This window comes from Neofelis nebulosa, chromosome 3 (genome assembly GCF_028018385.1).
Source record: "Neofelis nebulosa isolate mNeoNeb1 chromosome 3, mNeoNeb1.pri, whole genome shotgun sequence".
Taxonomy (NCBI): Eukaryota; Metazoa; Chordata; class Mammalia; order Carnivora; family Felidae; genus Neofelis; species Neofelis nebulosa.
The window spans coordinates 140,435,530-140,459,614 of NC_080784.1; the positions used below are offsets into that span (position 1 = coordinate 140,435,530).

General features: G+C 39.6%; 1 protein-coding gene across 9 annotated transcripts in view; it reads left to right on the top strand.

Annotated features, from left to right (window-relative positions):
- Positions 1-24,085, top strand: part of RASGEF1B (RasGEF domain family member 1B) — a 580,386-nt gene that overhangs the window by 547,648 nt on the left and 8,653 nt on the right. For all 9 annotated transcript variants that reach the window (XM_058722120.1, XM_058722118.1, XM_058722117.1 and 6 more), the window contains 9 exons: positions 6,441-6,623; positions 8,311-8,433; positions 9,056-9,193; positions 15,315-15,527; positions 16,003-16,077; positions 17,659-17,754; positions 17,878-17,980; positions 19,419-19,498; positions 20,592-20,687. In XM_058722120.1, the coding sequence (XP_058578103.1) occupies positions 6,441-6,623; positions 8,311-8,433; positions 9,056-9,193; positions 15,315-15,527; positions 16,003-16,077; positions 17,659-17,754; positions 17,878-17,980; positions 19,419-19,498; positions 20,592-20,687 (1,107 nt within the window). The remainder of the gene's footprint in view (positions 1-6,440; positions 6,624-8,310; positions 8,434-9,055; positions 9,194-15,314; positions 15,528-16,002; positions 16,078-17,658; positions 17,755-17,877; positions 17,981-19,418; positions 19,499-20,591; positions 20,688-24,085) is intronic.

A 24,085-nucleotide genomic window follows, 5' to 3' on the forward strand; every position in this document is an offset into this window, starting at 1 on the left:
ACTGGAGGAAACCAGCTGCAGTAAAGCTGAAATATGTGAATGTGTTCTCCTGCAGCTTGCTGGATCCTCAAATGAAAAAAGGAAGAAGGTGCATCTCACCGAAGTGCAAAGTTCCTTTGGAATCTAGATGGGAACTGGGAAAACGGTAATTCCAGGATATTAAATTAAGCCTCTCGTCACTAAACAAATACACTTTCAAAGTTCAGCTGCGATAGGGAGGCCTTCCTCTACTTCAGTGGGTTGGTTTGTTTTCTTTTTAATTGGGACACATGCCTAGCATTTAAACAGAAACTAAAAGATAAGTGATCAGTATAAAGGCATTGGATTTGTTCAATATTTCACCAAAGTACTCTCTGATGAAATATGGATTCAAAGCCCCTTATACCTTTTTTTTTTTTTTTTTTTTTTTTTTTTTTTTTTTTTTTTTTTTTTTTGAGTCCTACCTTTTCTAGCTCATTCTCTTAAGTGTACAGGAAATGCTGATTTGACATTCTGGTAGAGATTTACCCAGCACCTACAGCAGATGTTGAAGGATGGCTTTTGATTTAGTTCCCACACCCATCTTTACCTCAACCTCTTTTCCAATTTGAATTGTCACCTGAAACCACCTTATCCCGGTGCACCTGCCTCATCATAAATAACATTGTGCAAAAGCAGCCGCTAATTCAAACACAGTCTGCTGTTTAGAAAAAAGCAGCTTTTCATCTGGTGCTTTCCTTGGTTTGAAACCATTAGGCATGCCTTTCAAATCCATTCATCCCTTAAATCACCCAGAGCTTCCCTCCTTGCTTCTGGATCAATGTCAGGCTGAACTTTTTCAGAGTCCTTGGAAGAACATGATCTATCTTCGTGACTGAATTAGCTTCCCCTGTAACATATCTTGCCTGTCAACCAACTTTTCAGCTTACCAAGTTAATTTTAAGAAAGAACATTCATCTTGTATACCTGAGTTGGATACATCCTATACTTTCCTTTGGGAAGTTTTCCAACAGAACTTGTAATCTGTATGCTAATTTTCATGGCTCTGAGCTTTCTTTTAGCCTGGTTCATTGTTTTAAAAACCAAAATCTGTTTCCCGTTGTCTCATGGCATCTTTCCCCGTCCCAAGGTACCGTCGCAATTTAAGGGAAAGAAAATACCTGTTTAAATATCTGAACCCAAATCAGAAGAAGTATCATTTTAAAATTTTCTTTAACTTCATTTGATCGGTACTAACTCCAAATACAAGTATTCCTTGATATCTAAGGAGCCAGGCTCGAACGTGTTAGACCAAGTTAGACGAGTAGATAAGTTGTATCTAGGCTCTGTGCAGGCCTGCACATGTGCTTCCTAACCTGGGGTCTGCACTCCCTCAAAGTATATGCAAACTTGTAGGTATATTTCTCTGAGGGCAGTGTGGGGAGAGATCTGTGATCTCCCTAGAAAGTTAAGAGCCACTGGCCACATAGAGTGTATTCTGAGTTTCCAGGAAAGGATTTACAAATGAAACTTTGGGAGAATTGCTTAGGAGATTACCCTGTCCTCTGCCTTATCTTTCTGCTAGTGATTTGAATAAAGTCAGCAGTTTTTCCAAGTATTTCATATAAATCTCTTTTTCTTCCCAAAGGAATTAACTATTTTGAAGTTTGACATAATAGTAAAGTAATGCCAGTATTTTACCTTAATGCTGTCACACATTCTTGACACTTGGGGAAAGTCAGTTTTTCCTAAACAAGATTTGTGGTTAACAGGTCCCCACAGTTAGGTGTATTGGACGGGGTGAAATTTGTGCTAAGGAAGGGAGGTAGGCAGTGGAGATGTTGGTTTTGAGATTATGTTGCGAAGGGTCAAGGGAAGTAAATTGAGAGTTTAAAGGACGCCAGGGACAGAAAATATTAATTCTGAGAGCCGTAAAGGGAAGGTTTGCTGCAGATAAGAAATCAGAACTACACTGAGATGAAATAAATAAGTAAATGGAATCTCTGGGATGAGAGCAGCCTCACCCTTTGCCCTTCTCCCACTACAGAAACCATCAGCACATGATTCCTAGAGTTCGTAGTGCCTGGGGACAAATGCTTTTCTGGATTCTCGTGTCCAGGTCTCGGATGTTTTCTTTGTTTTCTAAAACAAGAACCAAGCTAACATTTAATCTTCTGAGCCTCATTTTTCAATTCCAGAACTGAAGCAGGTAAAATTCAAGTCTTGGATTACAAATCTGAGTAATACTGAACAAACAGTAGCTCTTTCTTCTTTGTTTTAAGTTTGTTTGTTTGCTTATTTATTTTCAGAGAGACAGAGAGAGAGAGAGCATAAGCAGGGGTAGAGCAGAGACAGAGGACCTGAGCCGAAATCGAGTCAGTTACTTAACCACCTGAGCCACCCAGGTGCCCCTGAGCAAACAGTGGGTCTCGATGTGGGTAATAACAGGGAAGAAAGATACTTGAAAGAAAACCTGCTGTGTTTATTCTTAGGTATTTAAGGTGCGCTTCCCAAAGAGTACTTTCTGTACCATTCTCCTGACCTCCCCTTGTTTGCCAAATGGCTAGACTGGCCACTTGTTAGAGATTGTCCAGAAATGGGTTTTGAATACTGTGATCCATGATCTTTACTTTGGTCCTTTGTCTCATTAAGATTTTTTACTGGAAATGTATAAAGTAAGCAAAAGCAAATATGACTACATTTAACTGAATCTAAGATGCCGTCCATTGTAAGACACTTTTATTTCATGTATCACTAAAAAAGGAAACAATATAAATTATTCTGATAACTTACAATTTGGAATAGACTGGTGGACTTTTCGTTTTATGGGTTAAATACTAAAAGTTCAAGGAAGACCATTTGCAGTGTAACATGACATAGTACAATAAATTTTGAACCTGGAACTTGGAGATCCAGGTTTGAAACACTGTCCTATGTGTCCCTTATCTGAAGTGTAATCCCAGTCAGTTTTGATAGTTCTTCTAAACCTTAGCTTCTTAGGTAGTCAAAACAGAGTGAGGATGTCTGCCAAACAGGGTAGCTGTAAGAATCCCAAAAGGCATTTGTAGGCAGTAAACCTTACACAAACAGGAGCTGCTGACATTCCCAGAGCCTTCTTCAATGTGTATCTAGGCATTTCTCAGATTAGCAGCTCTGAAGGGGCATCAGAGAAGTAAAGGAAGGTAAAATGTGGAGACCTTTCCCTGCACAAAGGAACCCATAGTAGCAGAATGCACAACTGAGGAAGGGAATAGGCCTTAGGGCCAATACCTTAGAATTGAAAAGATGCTATCTTGAGTTTAAGGCAAGGTAGAAAAATATGAGCATTGTTCACAAATAAGGGGCTGGGATCTCTTGGAGTGACTTGAATCTCAGCATTTGATTGCTGCTGTGTGCAAGTTCCACAGTCAAGATAGTTCATGGGAAAATGAAATCAGTTGATTAGCAGAAGTTAGAGCTGATTAGAAGGCAGCAAATGACCTGTGACGGTCTCTCTTCTTAAAATTGACTTTATCTCAGTTTGGTTTCCATTGCTATTTGCAGTATTTTCCTTGGTGCTTGGTTGGAAGGGATTATCTAAGTGTTGATATTTCATAACTTCCCAAAGAGATCCTGTGAGTGATATAGTTTCCAAGGAACAATACAAAAACCTTTAGCCATCATTGCTCTAATAATGCTCTAAGAAGAACTTTGCTCTAAAAGAATATGATAGTTTTGTTATACTTTATACTTTTGGAAGGAGTGAGCAAAATTGGGAATAATTTTCTAAATAAAAAACCTATGTGGGGGGCAGTGGAGGTGAATTACCTTCTGAAGTCTCCACAGCTACGAAGCACCAGATTAGAGCTTCATTAAATCTGAGCGCTTGGTCAAATCTGAGTCCTTGTGTGCTTCGTGGGAGTGAATAATTGAGAAGTACACATACTTGGTGGCTTTTGGTGCTGCTTCCTTAAAAGGGGACTGGATGACCTTTGACTATTGTTGGCTAATGCTTACTGTCAATAACAGAAGGCAGCAGGAGTGCAAGATTCAGGGGAGTCCACTGGGGTCACTTGATGCCATAGACACATCACTGTGAGATCTTAGCGTGGCTACCTCATTTCACCTTCCAGGTTCTTAGTTCGCACATTTATAAAAGCAGGAGACTGGAGCAGATTGTGATGGCACTTGGGCTTTGGCTTCTTCCATGGCCGTTTTTGCAGTCATTGCTAATCACTTAGGACACACATTCTCCCACTTAGTTACAGCCTTTCAATTCTTCTTATTCATCCTCTGGCCTCCAGGCACCCGCTTCTAATTACAGTTGGAAAATGGAATGAAATCTATTTTTCATTCTTCACCAGATGATTTCAGTGGTCCTTCTGAACTCTGAACATTTTCTGATTTTCTGAAATTCCCAAGTCTTTTGGCCAACCATCTCCCAACATCATTTTATTAGGGATGGTTTCAGTAGTGATTTTCTTCTTTGAAGAAAATCAAAGAAATCAAAGAAAATCCTTGGCAAAAAGTACTTGGCAGAAAAACAAACAAACAAACAAACAAACAAAAAACAAACAAGAACCAACTGCAAGGGCATGACAGAATGAGTTTCAACTGTCATCCTGTTTGTGAAGGACACCGTGTGGTTTTAACCATCTAAAGCTTTTTTAAGCCAGAGGTAGGTAACCAAATTCAGATGGACAGTTCCCCCCAGGCTGTCAGAAGTATCTTTTAGGTGCGTCTCATCTTGGGTCCCAGAGTTTCAGTTTAAGGACATTTTGAGTTTCTCAGCAAGGTAGATGGGCTCTTTTTTTTTTTTTTTTTTTTTTTTTTTATCTTCCCACCAAGGACAACTTATTTGCAAAGATTATATCGCACATGAATCGTACTAATAGAAAACTAGCAATTTGAAGAGGACAGAAACACACTTTGTCCACTGTCTTATAAAATGTTAACATTGAGTTATTTAATAATTATTTGTATGTGCAAGGTCTTACCAACTACATACGGAGTATTTGTTACTGTTTGCATCCCGTGTTCCTGATCCTGTGGCTCTTACGAGTATGTCCTGCCTCAGCCAGAGGCGTGGCAGTGATGGTGCAGGTCGTGACCCCTCTCCTGGCATGATTCTCAGTAATCAGCTTCTTCCTATTCGCGGCTTTTGCTTTTTGCATTCTCCCTCGGCACTGGTTTGTGGATGGGATAGAGTACAAAATGCTGAAGCTGGTTTTCTATTTCTTTTTCTTGATACTTCCTTCCCTAAATGCTGTTTTCACCTTCCAGGTTGTCCTTATAGTAGATGTGTTTTGTTTTGTTTTCTTTTCCCTAACACCCAACCCCTGACCATTCCTGCCGAGGCACGTGCACGTGTTATGATGCGGCGATCCCCGTTAGCTGCTGGAGCTGGAATAGATGCGCTAGGAGCGAAGGATATGCCTTCTCAGGCAGGCCTCCACTCCCCTCCCCCATTCGGATGCAAATATCTTTTGGCATCTTTAAAAGAAGGATTAGCCCAGGTTGTGTCCTCCTGCAGCCTCCACACACCCTGTCCCCATCAGTCCAAAGCCTTCCTTCATTGTTTGCCTTCTGCAACTCTCAGTCTGGCAGCTCCTGAATGCCTCCATTGTCCAGACGTGCTGTCAGAAACCAAGAGTCTATTCTCAGGGTCGGGAGCTCTGTCCCTAGGAATCCAAGTAATAACTTAATAGCTTCTGGCCTCTACTGAGCACCCTCCAAACAAGGGCTTTGTGAGCTGCAAAGCACACAAATGGAGAGGACCATCATGGGGCTTCTTGTTCCCCAAATCAGGTGCCTCTCAGCCCACGTGTTTACTGAGAACCGAGGCTTTACAGAGCCCCCACCCCGAAAGAATTTGACACAAAGGGGCAAAAGTCAACAGCATCAGCTCTTCCAAGGGAGCTGGAGTCAGCATTAACTCTTGATACGTACGTTTGGAAACACACATGCACTTCACGTGCACGCGTGCACACACACACACACGGTGTGCTTTAATTCTAGGCCTCTCTTACAATTCCGTTTGTCCAACTTCTGTTTTGGTTGTCTCCTACTATGACCACCGTTAGTCTGATAGTTCTTACTTGCTATGTAATTCTTCCTAACCAGCTGGGAAGGTTTGTTCGTTTCTGCCTCTGGGTAACACTTGACTCAGTCAGATAAAGCAATTGGAAGCCCAGTTCTCTTCCTGTGAAGGAGGGGTATCTAAACGCGGCAGCCAGAGATTTGACTCTTCAGTCCAAACTGGGTCCTTTGATCTAAGCATTTTATGGCATTTGACTGAATGACATGGGTACTCAAAAGTATGCATACATGTGTTACTCTAAGAGCAGTTTGCTTTCTTGATGGATTCTGATACTGGATCAGAACCTAACCTATTTTTAAAAGTATTTATTCCCTCGTTACCATGAAAGCCTACTTTTCTTTTGGACTGCAAATGACTCACACTATGTTTTCTCCTTTTTTTTTTTTTTTTTTATTCATTTTAGGAAAGCATGCCTCAGACTCCTCCCTTTTCAGCAATGTTTGACAGCAGTGGTTACAACCGAAACCTCTATCAGTCTGCAGATGACAGCTGCGGAGGGTTGTATTACCACGACAACAACCTCCTCTCTGGGTCTCTGGAAGCACTCATCCAGCACTTAGTACCTAATGTGGATTACTATCCGGATGTAGGTATCCCTGTTACTGTGAAACACATCGTTGGTATTCTTCAGAAAAAATACACTGTAGCAGGCAGGGACCCTAGATACTACTGAATTATATCTGGGTTGCCGAGAATTTTTCGAATAAGAAACTGCCTATTGATTATTCAGTATTTTGAGATCAAACTGAGCCTGGGTATGATCCAGGTTTTGATTATTGTCTGCAGTTTGGTTTCTATTCAGGTTTGGTACCACACTGTAGACAGTCAGATACCATGTAAATGAAGTATCTGTAGCTTTAATCCATGCATATACCTTGGTCCTTGCATAGACATGCTAGAGGATGTTGGATACTCCCAGAATATTTAATGCCTTTTTGGTTTCCAGGCCCATCGCTATGCTGAGAAAAGTGAAGTTCATAGGCAGAAAAACTTCATAGAAAGGAGAACAAGAGTTATATTCAAGATGCAATTCTTTATAGATTGCTAATATTTTACTTCGATAGCCAACATTTATGTAGATAACACTTTCTATCTCAGGAATCCATTTACATTTTCTCAGCCTTTACAGCAATTCCAGGAGGCCAGGGAGGAGAACACTGAAATTCAGAACGTTGAGTAATCCACACACAGCCTCAACCCCTATCCGCAGTCAAACCTAGATTTTCTGTTTCTGGGCAAGTGGTGTTCCTGCCCCCCCTCCCCCTTCCTTGTGCTACAGCTGCCCCTGTTACTCAACAACAGCTGGTTGTTGATAAAGATTGCATGAAAATATCTAGACACTAGATTCATGTTTTTACAAATATAATAATGACCTTGGTGTGTGAAGGATAGTTTGTGCTTGCCACTGTAATTCACCATAGTGTTCCCTCTTGAGTTCTCTCTCTGTGTGTGACTTGTTACATAGCATTTTGAAATATGTTGCCACACAGGGAAAACTTGTAATCAAAAGTAAAAGGAATCCGTTGTTCGGTCGTGTAAGTGTTTATGAGCTACTAAAGGCGCCTAAGGGGGGTAAAAAAAAGAAAAAAAAACCTGGAATTTTTCTTTTCACTGGGAGGCTGAAACTATTATAATAAATAAGCTCTACTTCATTACTGGTTTCTTGGGAGACAATGTAGTTAAAGAAAAGTATATAGTGTGATACTGTGTTTTATCAAATTGCTTAGCTTTTGGGCAAGGAAATAGATCACTTGCAAGCCCACCTTTGAATGTTCTGGCACAAGCATACAAACACTACATTGTGCCACCCTGGATGCACTGGAGAGTTCTTGAGCTGATGTGGGTTGGTGGGTTTTTTTTGGTTTCCATTGAGTTACCATAACATTTGGACCCAGAACAAGATTCTGTATGGGTGGTATATTTAAGTTAGATCTCTTTCTCTGCGCTGAAGTTCATTCCTCTTTACTAAAATGAGTTAGGTATCCTGGTATACTGACTCCAGAGGCTGGACATGAAAATGTGCTTTGAATAATTTCGGTAGATAAACTTACCTTGTACTTCTGGGTTTTTTGGTGTGGTTGAAGGGAAGAGATACATCAGAAGGCAAAGGAAAATCCATCCTCAGGTGTTTTACTGCTAAGCATTACTTTTGAAACGGTAGTATGTTAACTTTGACCCAGAGAATTTAATGGATTAAGATGTATCATATATGGGAAAGATACTAGTTTCGCGGAGAATGTAACCGTGATGATTTTTTTTCTCTCTTGCCACAGAGAACATACATATTTACCTTCCTACTCAGTTCTCGGTTATTTATGCATCCATACGAGTTAATGGCCAAGGTTTGCCACTTATGTGTTGAACACCAGAGACTAAGTGATCCTAATAGCGATAAGGTAATGATATATCTTAAACTTTACAGTTTTCTCTATTAGTATGCTTTCTCTTTTCTATTTCTATTAGGATTGGTAACTGTGTGGCTTAGATTTTGTGAAGTTGGTTTCCTTATCTGCAGGCTGAGGGGCATGCATGGTATCATGGCTGTGCAAAGGGAATTGGGAATGGTATAAAGGACACAATATAGGGTAGGACGCCAGAATTATTAGTGTTCATTTTCATCTAAGATCTTTATTTCTCTACCATTCTTGGTCCTATTGAAACATTTCAGTATATAAAAATACTGCCATGTTAATACCCGGGAGAAAAGCCATCATAATGTGTTTGCTGGTCATTATGAGCAGTATGGTACAGTTGTTTTAAGATAAACTGTCATGCCCTTCATGTCAAACAAACAAACAAACAAAACCCCACAATATAAATTTAATGCCATGGAAGACCCCTAGATCCTGCCTTAAGTTGGTGGTACTTGGCATTGACTTAGGGGAGGGGGACTAGACTTCTTCTTTAACCCTAAAGACTTTGCACTAGAAGTTTACCAGTGACACTGTTCGCAATTATGTGTTTGATGCAGTCCATGGTGATAGACATCACTCAATGAGATTTGCTTTTTCTCCCCAGAACCAGATAAGAAAAATTGCACCCAAAATCCTTCAACTCCTGACAGAATGGACGGAAACGTTTCCTTATGATTTTCGGGATGAAAGAATGATGAGAAACTTAAAAGATCTGGCTCACCGAATAGCCAGTGGCGAGGAGGTTGGTATCCTGTATCTAGCAAAACCACTCGAATTTCCAGGCCAAGCCTTGGTGGGAGCTGGTGCTGAATTATGCATCAGACTCTCCACTGCTTCCTTTCTGTGTTGCCTTTGGGCACGTCTTCGACATAGCACAGTGGTCTGTTTGGTGTGTCAAATGGGGATGATTGTACAATCCCACTTCAAAGGGACATCATCTGGAGTTTTATGTGATTAATTTGGAGGTATGTTCATGTCCCTTCATGCATAGGATTCAGACTGCAAGTGTGTTTCAGTTTTACTTATACTTTCCTTCCTTCTAAAAAGATTTGACATAGCAAGTTAGACATAAACACAAATAGGTATAAAATAAATAACCTAGGAATATATTAACAGATTATAAGTTGTGTATTGATACATCATGAATAGAAATAGACAGTTCGTACCGTGGAAGGAAGAAAACGAATAGGCTAATGTTGAGAAGCAGTGTAGTAGGACAGGACTGCTGTGATTTGACTGTAAACTTCAAGTAAAAGAGAAATACAGTTGGTTACGAAATGTTCACTGTCAGAGAAGAGAGAGTGTACTAATTTTTCAGGGCATTAAATTAAATGAAATTTTAAAAACTTTATTTTTTTAAATGCCTACTTATTTTCGAGAGACAGAGCGTGAGCGGGGGTGGGGCCGAGAGAGAGGGAGACACAGAATCCGAAGCAGGCTCCAGGCTCCGAGCTGTCAGCACAGAGCCCGACGCGGGGCTCGAACTCACGGACCACGAGATCATGATCTGAGCTGAAGTTAGACACTTAACCGACTGAGCCACCCAGGCACCCTAAAAACGTTCTTATGGAGGAGTTGATATAGGGGGCATAGAATGAGATCAGGGAAACGGCTCCATATGGTTTTTATAACAAATGCTCCTCAATGAAAACTGAGGCTATAAGATTAATGTATAATTAGCAAAGGTCATTCTTTGGCAGAGGAGAAGACAAAGAGAAAAAGATACAAGTCTTTTGGTGCCCGGAAGCGGATTCAAGGCTAGCACCTAGGATAGGTAGAAAAAGAAAGTAAGGTTCTTGGAAAATCTTTCATAAATATCACTACCCTCAATTGAGCCTTTGATAAGAGCTAACTCGCTGTGAAAGATTCGAGGTGATCCTCTTTGAAGCAAGCCTGCAGGGCTGATATTTTGTGTTGAGGCTTGTTGGGCAAGGATGTCTTTGTAGTTTCTGTGCTGCCAGTGAGCTCCTGGGGACAAGTGACCTAGGCACAGACACCACACTTCTGCCTAGGAAAAGACTGACAAAGCATTTGGCAGTTGCAGAGATGTCTTGTTTCATTTGTCTTAAAATGCATTTTTCCGTTACAAATGACCTTCCTTGAGAACTCATTCTTTCAGTGGTATGCTATAAAGATCACGTAACATGATACCCTGTCTGTTCTCTCTACTTCGGGGTGAATCTATTTCCCCGAACTTAAAAAATTATATAAGATTTGCAGTTGAAAAATTTGTACTTGCTTCCCTGCAGTTATGCCCTCATGAAAATGGAATTAACCCTTTTACCCTTCCCTTATGACATTATATTGAACCCTGGTGCTCAAGACAGCCATGATTTATTTCTGTAAGGCTGAACGAGTGGTTTCCTGAGTTGTTTTGCAAGTTATGACTGTTACCATCATTTTGCCAGTTTGCATGTAACAGGTTCTAGCAAGGTATGAATTGGTAGGTCCTTCACTCAGAAAGGCAAAAGTTAACAAGTTAACTATGACCAGGCAGTTTTGTAGTAAATCTTACATTAGTAGGGTTATCTGTTGGGTTGCTAGGCAGAATCAATCCTGGCTCAGTAAACTTAGCTTATGACAAGATGCTCAAAAGATTAGTGGCATCGTAAGGACTTTTTCTTGTATGAAGGCTGAGTCCTGAGTTAGTGCTTTATTTTAGCTAAGTTGTACTTAGGTACTTAACTTGATAGGTCAGTCAACTTACCTTCCCTCTACTGCCTTTTTAAAAAGTAGAAATGGTTGCTTGATCCTCTCCAAAGGAAAACCTTAAAAATCTGCTTCAGATAAGAAGTCAGTGTTCTGAGAATTCCAGATGAGTGGCCTTTTGTTTTTCTCGTCATGGTAGTCAGTGAGGGAGATCATTTCTATCAGTGTTGGACAGATTGGATCCAGTCTTTTTTTTTTTTTTTTAAACAGGATCAAGGCACTCAGGGGTCGGGTGGGACCAAAAAGGGCCAAACAGCCTTCTAACCTGGCTTCTTATCAGCACTCCTACGTTAATAGCAAATCCATGATAAACCTTGAGATTTTCCCATGGTTTTGAGTGTGAAAAGAGGAGACAGGAAGCTAAACCAAATCAAACCAAGGAATTGATTAACCTGGGGCTGAGCAGACCAGTGCCACCTGCCTTGGTCAGGTTGGGTTTTACAGTGACCTGTTGTTCCTGTGGCTACTTGAGGCCAGTGTTCTGAATCAGGTCCACACTTGGCAGCTGGCTGATGTGAGTATGCTTTGGCAAGTTCCCTAAATTCCTTGCTTCTTCTTCATTTCTATAAATCATGGAGGTAACTGCCCTGTGTTAATGTCCCTGTCAGCTCAAAAATTCTGTGATAGCTGCTCCTTCCTCAGGTCTTTGCTTGGGAGGCCACATATCTGTTATGTGCTTAAGTGTCCATCCTCAGAGAGACCTACCCTCACCACCCCAACCACCATCCCCCTCAACGCCTCTCATTACTGGCTTTCACTACTGTTTTCTCCATAACACTCTGTGACTAGTAATTACTTCATTTTTTTTTATGACTTGTTTTTCCTGACTCCTTGCTGTGCCCCCTTGGTTTGTCCTAGCTCAGTGCCTGGCATTTAATAGGTATTCAGTAGTGTTTGAATGAATGAATGAAGAGATGAACGAACAGACTAACCAGTTACTAGAATAGGAAAAAAAAATATTTCCCTCCCCAGGAAGGAGTGTGGACTTGGGTTGAGACTTGTTGCTTCTTGCCTGGGACTTTAGGGATTTTTTTTGGCAGTCAATGAATCCAGGTGTGCCCTATATATAATTTTGTCGGGTTCTGCTGAATCTGCTAGGACACTTCTGCATAATTTGGCTTAATATGTTTCCCCCTGGGGATTTGCCCAAAATGAAGTGGTTTATTAGGACTTGCCTGCAAGAAACATGAAATGGAGCTAATGATTGAATTACATGACAAATGGCTATAGTGGGTAAAATGCAATTTTCTCTTCCTTAAGGGGCTGGTCTTTATTCTATCTTTATTTGCCAGGTAATTACTGTCACTGGCATTTGAAGTTATAAAAAAGAATAAGTGCATATTTAGCAATTCATGACTCAGTAAGGAAGCATGCTTAACAACACAAAGCTTGGAATGGAATCAAATGGCAGCAGGAAACTTAAAAGATGTCATACATATATACTCTATTTCTCTGCATGTCTCTCTGTCTCTCTCACACACAGCTCTACCCTATAGCCTGTCATATATGTTTTCCCCTTACAGTTTGCTGTTTCTTGCTCACTAGCTGAATCCTTGACTATATATCCCTCTACCTCTCCCCCCCCCCAAAAAAAAAACACTTTTTAAAGTGTAAAATAAGAATCTTTCACCAGATATGCTAGTAGAACATTGATTCTGAATCTTTGCTACATATCAGAATCACTGGGAACATTTATTATGATATTGGGACAGGGGACTAAAGAAACCATTTTAAGTTCATAGATTTTTAATATAACTCATGATTATGAAAGTAGAAGAGCAAGGGAAATAAGGACAAGGGATTTATTATATTTTTGTTTTGTTTTTATTGTTTTTATTGAGGTATAGTTGACATATAACATTAGTTTCAGATGTACAACATCATGATTCGATATTTGTGTATATTGTGAAATGATCACATTCTGTCTAATTGACACCCATCAGCACACATAGTTACCGAATTTATTTTTCCTTGTAATGAGAACTTTAAGATTCATTCTCTAAGCAACTTTTTAAAAAAATGTTTGTTTTTGAGAGAGAGACAGAGTGTGAACGGGGGAGGAGCAGAGAAAGAGAGAGACACAGAATTTGAAGCAGGATCCAGGCTCTGAGCTGTCAGCACAGAGCCCGATGAGGGGCCTGAGCTCACGCACCATGAGATCATGACCTGAGCCGAAGTCGGACACTTAACCGTCTGAGCCACCCAGGTGTCCCTCTGAGCAACTTTCAAATGTGCAATACAGTATTATTAACTACAGTCACATGCTGTAATTAACACCCCTAGGACTTACTTATTTTATAACTAGAAGCTTGTACCTTTTGGCCACCTTCACCCATTTGCCCCTACTTCACCTCTCATGAGGGATATAAAATAGCTCTTGATTCAACCTTGAACTGCTTCCGATTCCAAAGAAAAAGGCATTTTCTTCGAGTGACAAGCATATTACCAAATAGATAGCATCTTCTAAACTGATAACCGTAATGCTGTGTGGAAGATAGGTTTTTTGAAGGTTCAATTTTTTGAACACTTAGGGATTTCATTAATTATTTAGGGTGTCCTGTGAATGTAGAGAGAAAAAAAAGGTCATCTAGTGGACCAGTTTAAGGAACTGAGTGGAATATACACCAGACAAGCAGAGAAGAAGAAAAGAAAAAGAAGGCTGTGCATGCTTTTTGGCCTTGCCTGAATAAGAATCGATCATTTCCAGATGCATTTGTAATTGTCCTTAAGTATGCAAATACCTATTCATCTGAGTTTTTGTAACTTTTGCTCCAGTAAACCAAATTGCCTTTGTAAAATAATATGGCTCTTATACTTGTAGGTGAGATGCCATTCAGTTTTCAAATAACTAATTTCAGAAAGTAACATTGTAGTACCTTTTAAAAAGGGGCTAGGGGCACCTGGGTGGCTCAGTCGGTTGGGCGTCCGACTTCGGCTCGGGTCACGATCTCGCGGTTCGCGAGTTCGAGCCCCGCGTCGGGCTCTGGGCTGAAGGCTCCGAGCCTGGAGCCTGCTTCCGATTCTGTGTCTCCCTCTCTCTCTGCCCCTCCCCCGTTCATGCTCTGTCTCTCTCTGTCTCAAAAATAAATAAAAAATTAAAAAAAATAAAAAAATTAAAAGGGGCTAAGCATGGAGCATGATAACCATAGGCCTTTCTAACATCTAAATTCCGTGTCCTACTTCGGAGGTGTTAAGGACCGCGTTAGCATATGTACCTTTCTCTGGTAATTTACCTTCAAGGATGCTTGTCATTTGTTTGGCAATTTGGGGCTAGAAAAGGAAGAATAAAAGAAGTCCATAACTTACATCATGATAATAGTACCTTAGGATGGATAGGTTGTGAAGTTATTTCTTTGACTTAATGAGTGTTTTGAAAATCAAGAGAATGACGTTTATCTCTAATACGTGCATTGTTTTAAAAACCAATTCCTCTTAAGTGTTATGTAGTAACACAGTAGCATGATGCAGTAGCAAACAAGGTGGCTGAGGGTAACAGCAGGTGGGGGGGGGGGGACTGCCACGTGGAAGACTTGGGTCATGAACATTAGCACTGACTCACGAATGCAAAAGAAATGGACATGAGCCAAATGGAGGTCAGATACCAAAAATGAGTATCCACTTCCTAGTAATCCATGTTACACGTGGAAGTCAAGAAGGTGGTTGGGGGGGTGAGGGGGAAGTAATGGTACTCTCTGTCAGGTTGCTATGTGTGCTCCTAGACTAATGAGATTGGGCATGATAGGAGTGCAGAAATCAGGAAGGTGACCGTAAAGAGAAAGTGTTAGGAAAAGGATGCTCTGAGTTGAGATCAATGTATTTTAACCAAAAGTAAGCAATACATTCCTGTGCCAGCCCAGAGAGCATTTAATCGTATGCAGTCGCTAATCTAAGACATCACTGTGGGGCTTTCATAGTCTCGCCTAAATTGTACTTTCAAGAGCAGCCTGAGAAAAGAACTAAATCTTACAGGTCTGAAAAGATTTAGTTACATGTCTCTCTTAAACTGTTAGAGCTGGGCCGAAGCCTCCTGTAACGGGCCTGGTGGCTGTCCAACATCCAGGGAAAAACACTTAAGTACATAGGCTCTGAGTTTGCACAGCGGTGAAAATAGATGTGCAGAACAGGGATGTAATCCTTTGCTTGTTCCCTGACAGACATACAGGAAGAATGTCCAGCAGATGATCCAGTGTCTGATCCGCAAACTTGCCACACTCAGCCAGTATGAGGAAGTCCTGGCAAAAATCAGCTCCACATCTACAGATCGGCTCACGGTTCTCAAGACCAAACCACAGTCCATACAGAGGGACATCATTACTGTCTGCAGCGACCCTTACACCTTGGCCCAGCAGCTGACTCACATAGAGCTGGTAAGGTCGTTGTCTACCTTGCCCTTTGCGACTGCAGATCTAGTTTGCTGTGGCAACCACACAAGTTGTTTGTCAGCAGTAATGTCATAGGAGAGGCTAGAATAATCCAAATGGGAAATAATCTGAGAAGTAGCTGGAATATGTGTGGCTTAGACATTTGAGATGACTGTTTCTGACTTTCTGGGAATTCACTTTAAAATAAATACTAAGCAAGACTGAAGAGTTTATTGAACTTCCTCATCTTCCCCCTCTACTTTTCCATAACCTGCTCAGCCTTTCACTATCTTGCATAGCACTGACCTAAGAAAATTGTCTCTGCTCAGATCTTGAAGATGATGACAACATTTAGGGTTAAAGGCTCATTTTACAAGCTGCATAAAAAGTGGGGGTGGTGCCAAAAGTCAACACAAGGAGTTGACAGTACATTTCTTCTTGTTTCCTTTAATACTGTTGACCTGTTGGTTTTGTGTTTCAGGAAAGGCTCAGTTATATTGGGCCAGAAGAATTTGTTCAGGCGTTTGTACAGAAGGACCCTTTGGATAATGACAAGGTAACCAGTCTACCCAGAGGTCAGCCCTGAAATTAGAAATGGAATTTCTTAGTCTGTAATAGTGGGTACAAGAGGCAGGAATTGGAACTATTTTGTCTTAGGTTTTAAAATCAGAAGGTTTTTTTTTTCTTTTCAGGCCACCTAGGTGGCTCAGTTGGTTAAGCATCCAACTTTTGATTTCGGCTCAGGTCACGATCTCGTAGTTCATGAGTTTGAGCCCCTCATTGGGCTCTGCACTGACAGCATACAACCTACTTGGGCTCCTCTCTCTCTCCCTCTAGAGCTCTCTGCACCTCTCTCACTTATGCATGCTCTCTCTCTCTCTCAAAATAAATAAATAAACTTAAAAAAAGAAAGTTTTTCATTAGTCATGTCTGATTCATTGCCATTTTTCTTAAGCCAGATCTTCAAGTGCCTTTACCATATTTTACCGTATCACGAACCTTTAGCCATTTCTTCCTCCATATTGGGAAATTTAATAAGCAAGTAGATGCAGGATTTGTGATGATGAGGTAGGAAGTAAAAGCATAATGGTTTTAGCAGATTAAATCAGAAAGAAAATACAAGAGAATGTTCTGCTCATGATTCAACAATAACAGGGGCAGTAAAGACAGGATGCACATCCAGCCACTGAGTAAGGGGCTTTACTGTTTGCCTCTTGTTATAAGGTGAATCCCTCATGACAAGTTTATTGCCTAAGTGAAGCTCACATGTAAAGAAAATAACACTGAGCATGGACTATATAAAATCAGTGTACACACATAGGAAATTTCTTCCCCCAGGGACCTCCAGAAATATTTCGAGTTGTTAGGCAAAGACTGTATCACCCACTAATGAAATCCCCCCCTTTGGGAGTCAGGGGCAACAGCTGTTTTCCGGCCTTAGAACAGCTTCCCTCAGTACAGGAAGTGAGGATTAGGTTTTGCAGTAGAAGGCTAGCAGACTTTTTTGTTTCTTTGTATCTTTTGGAAGGAAGGAAAGAGAGGTGTAATTAACTTGTTCAAACTTGGCCTTGAACTCCGAGATGAGCTTAACTCCTTTTGCTTTTGAATAATGTGTCATTCACCCTAAAGACCATGTTGGTGTAGACTTCCATTTACCTACGTTGGAAGCTACTTAGTTTCTCAGTATATGATGCTCCAATATTTTGTCCTAGAGTTAATTTTAAGAGAAAATGTTCTAGTCCCCTGCTCTCTTGGCCTCTTCTTTCTGTGTTGATAGCAATTGGTATTCACACCCTATTAAGAAGTCAGGAATGTTTTAGAATGCAAGCAAACCCCTCCTTTGTGCTTGTGAGGACAGTTCCCACTGAGAGTGACTTAGGGAAGGGCACCATCTTGAATGCATCAGAGTATATTTCTAGATCTTACAGGTGTCACCTGACTGCACTAAGACATTTTGATATTTCTGTGAAAGGAGTCAAGAACGTTAGTGGTTTTCTCTCTCTGTGTCCCCACATCCTCATTTTAGAAAGCTGTCTTAACCCATAAATTGGAATAAAGGCCCATATCTGACAAAGATGAAACCTGATAAACTCTTGTTTTGTCTCCAACTCATGGTCTCACTTTGCTCTCTCTGTAGAGTTGCTACAGTGAACAGAAGAAGACACGAAACTTAGAAGCTTACGTGGAATGGTTTAATCGCCTCAGCTACTTGGTTGCCACAGAAATCTGCATGGTGAGAAAATGAGTTTTCTCATTCTCCTAGCTCTCTCTATTATTTTTTCATACTTATTGGGTCTGTTGGATCTACATGTTGGCTAACTGCCCCCTCCCCCCTTTTTTCCCCACTTCTGTACAGCCTGTAAAGAAAAAGCACCGAGCAAGAATGATCGAGTATTTCATTGACGTAGCTCGGGAGTGTTTTAACATTGGCAACTTCAACTCCTTGATGGCGATAATCTGTGAGTGTTTTCTGGAAGATACGTGTCCTTTATTTTTATAGGTCCTATGAAATATGTCTACTAAAAATTTACAAATAGTACAGTTTTATTAATGAAAACTCTATTTTTTAACCCTGAATTGTCTTAGAATGTTCAGAATGCTTTAAATGTCCAAAGTCACATAAGTATGTATACTCTTTTTTAAGTATACAAGAATTCATGGAATACATTCAGTTTGTCCTCTTCTGAACATTTATCTGTAAAAGCTCATAAGTGAGGTACTTTTCTAAATGAAGGATTTAAACAAAAATATTTGGGCAGCTTGTGTATCAAGCATTATAGAGATGCCTGATCTGAGACTAAATTTTGCGATTCTGTCAGACTGGAGATGAGGGGGCCCTGAGAAACTGAAACATTTTCTGACTGCCCATGCAATACTTACCACCTTACAGCACCTTATTACCCTAGTACACAAACTTTGCTCCTCCTTTATATCCTGGGGATTTTAACACCAGTGACCCTGTTTCTTTTCATTGGTTTATTCATTTCGTTCATTTTATACTGGTTGTCATGCCACAAGTATTGATAATGACTCTTTCATTTAAAAATACTCTAATTGATAGGATAAATTATATGGTTCTCCTACACATTGTAGGTATTCAATATTTACCTGACTCTCTAGAGTCAAGGTCAGTTTGAAGCCAGAGAATCCACCAAATTTAATTCAATCCCTTTGATCCTGATAAATCCCCCCTCTCACCAATTCTGTTTTCCATTTTCTTTTTGTTATAATTTTCCTTGTCTTCTCCCTAAAAATACTTGCCAAATTTCAGCTTTTTGTCTGGTTTACTTCATGATGATGCTGAACAGATAGATAGATCATAGAAATCAGATACCTGTAAGTCCACAGACTACGTAATAGAAGATTACTTGATTTTCCCCCTTATCCCATTAAGAAAATGTCAAGACAAGCCATGTCATGGGAGAAAGTATTTGTAATACACATAGCTGAAAAAGAACTTGTATCCAGACTCTATAAAGGACCCTAAGAATCAATAAGAAGAAGACAAATAACCGAGTGAAAGAGGGGGCAGATACTTGGACCCTTCACAAAAGAAGATATACTAATATTCAATAAGTATATGAAACGGTGCTCTGCATCATCAGCAATCGGAGAAATACAAATTCAAATCGCAGCGTAATACCATTTCACACACTGGAATGACTGAAATTAAAAGGGCTGGTTGAACCAAATATTGAGGATGTGGAACAAGTGGAATTTTCATATATTGTAGGTGAGAGTGTGGAATGGTATCACTACTGTGGAAAACTGGCAGATTTTTAAATAAAGTTAACTTACACTTAGTAATGAGCACTTTTTTAGAGGATAACTTCAAATGACTTATTTCTCCGTTTCAACTTTTTCTCCCTCCCCCTCTCCCCCATTTTAAATGGAAAGCTGGCATGAACATGAGCCCAGTCTCTCGACTGAAAAAAACATGGGCCAAAGTGAAGACTGCGAAGTTTGATGTTCTCGAGGTATGTGAAGCTGATGCCTTGCTGTGAAGTAACATTTTATACCCGGAAAGTGAAACTCTTCGGTGTGAGCTTGTCTCTTGATCAGGGAGTGCTACAGAGAAGAAAGCCCATCTCTTCTTATAGACACAGGAGATGGAAGGGTGTTAGAATTGGCAGAGGGGAGAATAAATCAGGTTGCAGGCCACCCCTTTCCTAGACAGAGGTGTTCATTTTAGGGTGAACTCACTGAGGAAATGGTGACCTGTCAGTTACATCCCATTGTATGCCAGGATGGAATCTGGATCCTGAACCACTGGGAGTTCTATTTCAATGTGGGCCTACTACCTTCATTTATTTACGGTGTCCCAGGGGAGAAGTTCCCATCGCTACAGAAATACTCATTCACCATCCTTTCAGCAAATTTAGCTAACCTGTGAAAAAGCTCTTCTGATATAATTCTGAACATAGTAAGAATTGTACATGAAGGCATTTGTGTTTGGGTCATATTAATGTCATTATTGCCTTGGTGTGTTGGTGCTTTGAATCAGCTGTCTTTGGAGATAATGTGTTCTTTCCTAAGTTTTCCTCCAAATTGGGAAGTATCATTGGATATGTTGCATTATGCTTGTATTCATATTGTGTAATAAATTTCTTCTCCTTCTTATAAGATAGTATGCTTCAATAGCTTATGAATGATTTGCTAACAAATGCAAAGGATAAGTTCACTACAGAGTGTTGGATCATTATGCATGGCTAACCATCAACTGACCCATTAACCTTTAGATGAAACCAGGAATTGGTTTCCTGTGCTGGGGTTTCATTCTTTGTTATCAGTTTTAAGTCTAATCTCAACAGTGAACCCGGAAAGAATTTGTTCTAGGTTTGATGTGATCGAAGCTGACATACGCTTGTTTAAATAAGGCAAACCTCAAGAAAGGAAACATTTGTGTTCTGATATGTTTCATGCCTGTGTGTGTGTATGAGAGGGGTAAATCCTATTCTTAATGAGTTCCCTCACCTAGTGTGATTTTTTTTATGTAGAGTTAATAGGATCTTGCAAACTTTCTGCAGATGAGAAGTAAATGGTTAATACTCTTCTCTCTTTTGTGGACAGCATCAGATGGACCCTTCAAGCAATTTCTACAATTACCGAACAGCTCTTCGTGGGGCAGCACAAAGGTCTTTAACTGCTCACAGCAGCAGGGAGAAGGTGTGTACTTAAAGGGGTTTTATTCATGGTAGAGTTCCCATGTTGTTGCACTGAAATGCATAGAGAAGGAAAGTGCTAAAGAAAGGTTTATTATGTTATTATCCATTACAAATGGATATTATTGTGTTGTTAGTGCATTACTTAAATGATCATTTTGTAACATGTCTTAGTTGTTTTTCAAGCAATAAATTAAGTACTATGTTAAGATGACTGATAACATTAGAATAATTTGACTTCATGGAAAATAGACATTTTAGCTCTGCACAAGATAGCTAACTTAATGTAACCTTTTTTCTTAAAAGAATTAGCTTACCTCCCATGGTTAAGTCATTTATTTTCAGAAAGTAGGTTACTTGCTGTAGCATTAGGCCTGCTGTTACTAATTGGATATGCAGGCAGCAGAAAAAGAATGAGGGTGATGTCTGAGAAATTAATGGTCCTTATTCTATCTACCCTCACCTTAAACAATTTAATGCTACATCCCCTTGATTCTGAGGGTCCTGTCTTGCCCATGTCAGTGTTCTGTTTCCTTACATGGAAAGGAAAAGTCATTTCAACATTTAGGGATCATGTTATCTGCAAAGTTAACCCGTGGTGATGGTAAATGGGCTGATGAAGTTGTTTGATGAGAGTTATTTCTTGCTTAGATTCTATCATCTTTTAAGTTAAACTGTGTCTTCAACAAATTTTTTAAAATGAGGGTAAAAAACACTTCAGGGCATCTCAATCACTTCCACAAAGAAGCTTCAGCTTCAACGATCTAAAATAAAGACAAAACAAAAAGAAATGCCACCTTCTGAAAATGTTAAATTGGTTCTCAACAAAATCCAAAATATCAGTTTGGATAACATTTGAGAGATACTGTGAATAGGTTAATTTTTTTTTTTTTTTTAAATAAAGAAACAAGGTCAGAGAGGGGATGAAGCAGAGAGAACTCTCTTTAGCCCGACAGAGTGTACCAGTTTTTACACTTTACTTGCTCAAATCTCAGCACACCTGTGACAAGATTGAAAAAAAAAAATAAAAAATTGAATGAGAAGTTTCTTAAGGTTGAGCTTCAGAAAGTCAACATGTGGGGGGCTGTCTGTATCTTCTCATTCACCCTCACAGTTGGATGCAAGTTTCTTTCTGTGGAACCCTCCAGGAGAGCCAGGAGACTATAGAATCCTGTCTCTAAGCAGGGAGCTCTAGTCCTGGCCAAAGACATTCTGAAGTCCAGCCCCCAAAAAGATTATACTTGTGGGACTCTAATAGCCTTTTCCAGAAAATAGTCCAAGGTATTTACCCTTTACGTCATTTGATAAATTCTGTCTGCTTCAGTTTTGTTGTTTTTTTAAACTCAGTTACGCGTGAGCATATGAGTTATACTCTCTAGTTCACAAAACAAATGAAATCACCACTGTTAAAAAAAATTCCATTGCTTTTTCACAATTGGCCTCAAAGGCTGTGAATGAAAACATCTCTGGGTAAAACACATCTTTTATTCAAGAGAATTGAAGTGAGGGTAAATTCTCTTTATTCCTAAGTAATTTAAAAATCTTCATAGCAACATGATTAGAGTAATAGTATCTTTAATATTCTTTCAGATTTTAAGTTTATGTGGCCAAAGTGGCACATCTCTAGGTACCATATCAAGGTACAAATCAACTCTGTCTTCCACACAGAGGCCCTTAAATGATCTCTAAATAGCTGTTTTTCCTGTGGGTACTCATGCCTCCAGGTTTTTAACCATTCCTCATATGATTACATGGTTTTAAATCCTTTTACCATTTCATTTATGTTTGTGGAAACTTGTTCCTGCCCAACAGCATTCATTTCTAGGTGTGAAACTGATAATGAGGTATATTTACCAAGTCTCTGAATTAAGAATATTTTTAAAGGGGGGCACCTTTCAGTTGGTAGAGCATGACTCTTGATCTTGGGGTCATGGATTCGAGCCCCACATTGGGGGCAGAGATTACTTAAAATATATAAAAATATATTTATATATTTCTATTAATATTTTCTTATTTATATTTATAAATATGTTACATATTATATTATATAAATATATTTATAAATAATTTTTTGTTTAACTATTTGTTAACATATTTATATATTAAAAATATATATTAAAAAGTGAAAAAAAGAATATTTTGAAAGGAAATTAGAAAACATTATTACTTGAGAAGTTCTCCCATTAAAGACATCATTGGCAAGACCTCCCAGTAACTGTAGACTTTTGCTCTCTCCTCTTGGTAACCCATACATCCACCTTAGTGCCTGGAAACCGAAAGTCCTTAAAACTTTCCTGATTTTTATCATGTTAGATTTGTTGTAGGGGCTACAGGTATGAAGAGAACTCTCAATGAGTAAATTAGAATTTGAAGAAGCCTGTGAGACTTCTTTCTGGCATGTGGGCATAAGGAACAGAACAGTAAAGGGAAATTACTTAGATTTCCATATTCTTGGAAGAGTGATTCAAACCATTAATAGTGGATCAATCCAACAACTCCACTTCTGGGTCTTTATCCAAAGAAAATGAAAAGATACATGCACCACTAGATTTATTGCAGCATGATTTAAAATAGCTAAGATATGGAAACAGCCTTGAGTAGCCACAGATGGATGAATGGATAAAGAAATTGTGGTGCATATACACAACAGAATGTTATTCAGCCATATAAAAAGAACGAACTCTTGTCACTTGTGACAACACAGATGAACCTCCTCAAGGACATTAAGCTAAGTTACATAAGTCAGACAAAAACAAATACCAGATGATCTCTCTTACATGTGAAATCTCTGTTTGTCTCTCTGTCTCTCTCTGATCTCTCTCTCTATGTATTTATATGATCATCTTGTAGGCACCACGAATGTAAAAATTAAAGGATAGCCTCTGTGCCTCGGCCAGAGGCACATGACAGGAAGTTAGGAAAAGTTTAAATATCAGTGTGAGAATGGTCAACACCACGTGAATCTCACTGCCCAGCACTGAGAATAGAGTGCAGAGATAAAATTCTTGCTTAAAAGCTGTCACACTATGCAAACATTGCACCTTGATTATAACTTAGTTTTCATTTCCCTATGATGGTATATCCTTATTGTCTTATAAGTGCATCAATAATAGTTTTCCCTGTTTATGGGCCTTATTGTTTTTTTTTGGCAGTGCTTAACTGAGGTCAGACCTAAATTATTGAATTTAATCCTCACTACAACTCAATAAGGTTGATTTCATTTTAGGTTCCATTTTAATGTGAGGAAACTAGGTTTTTTTATACCAGGGCTTGGTGAACTTTTCCCATTAAGGGCCAGATCATAAATATTTTAGGCTTTGTAGCTCATACAGCCTCCAATGCAACTAGTCAACTCTGATGTGGAGGCATAAAAGCAGACATGGACAATATGTAGATGAGTAA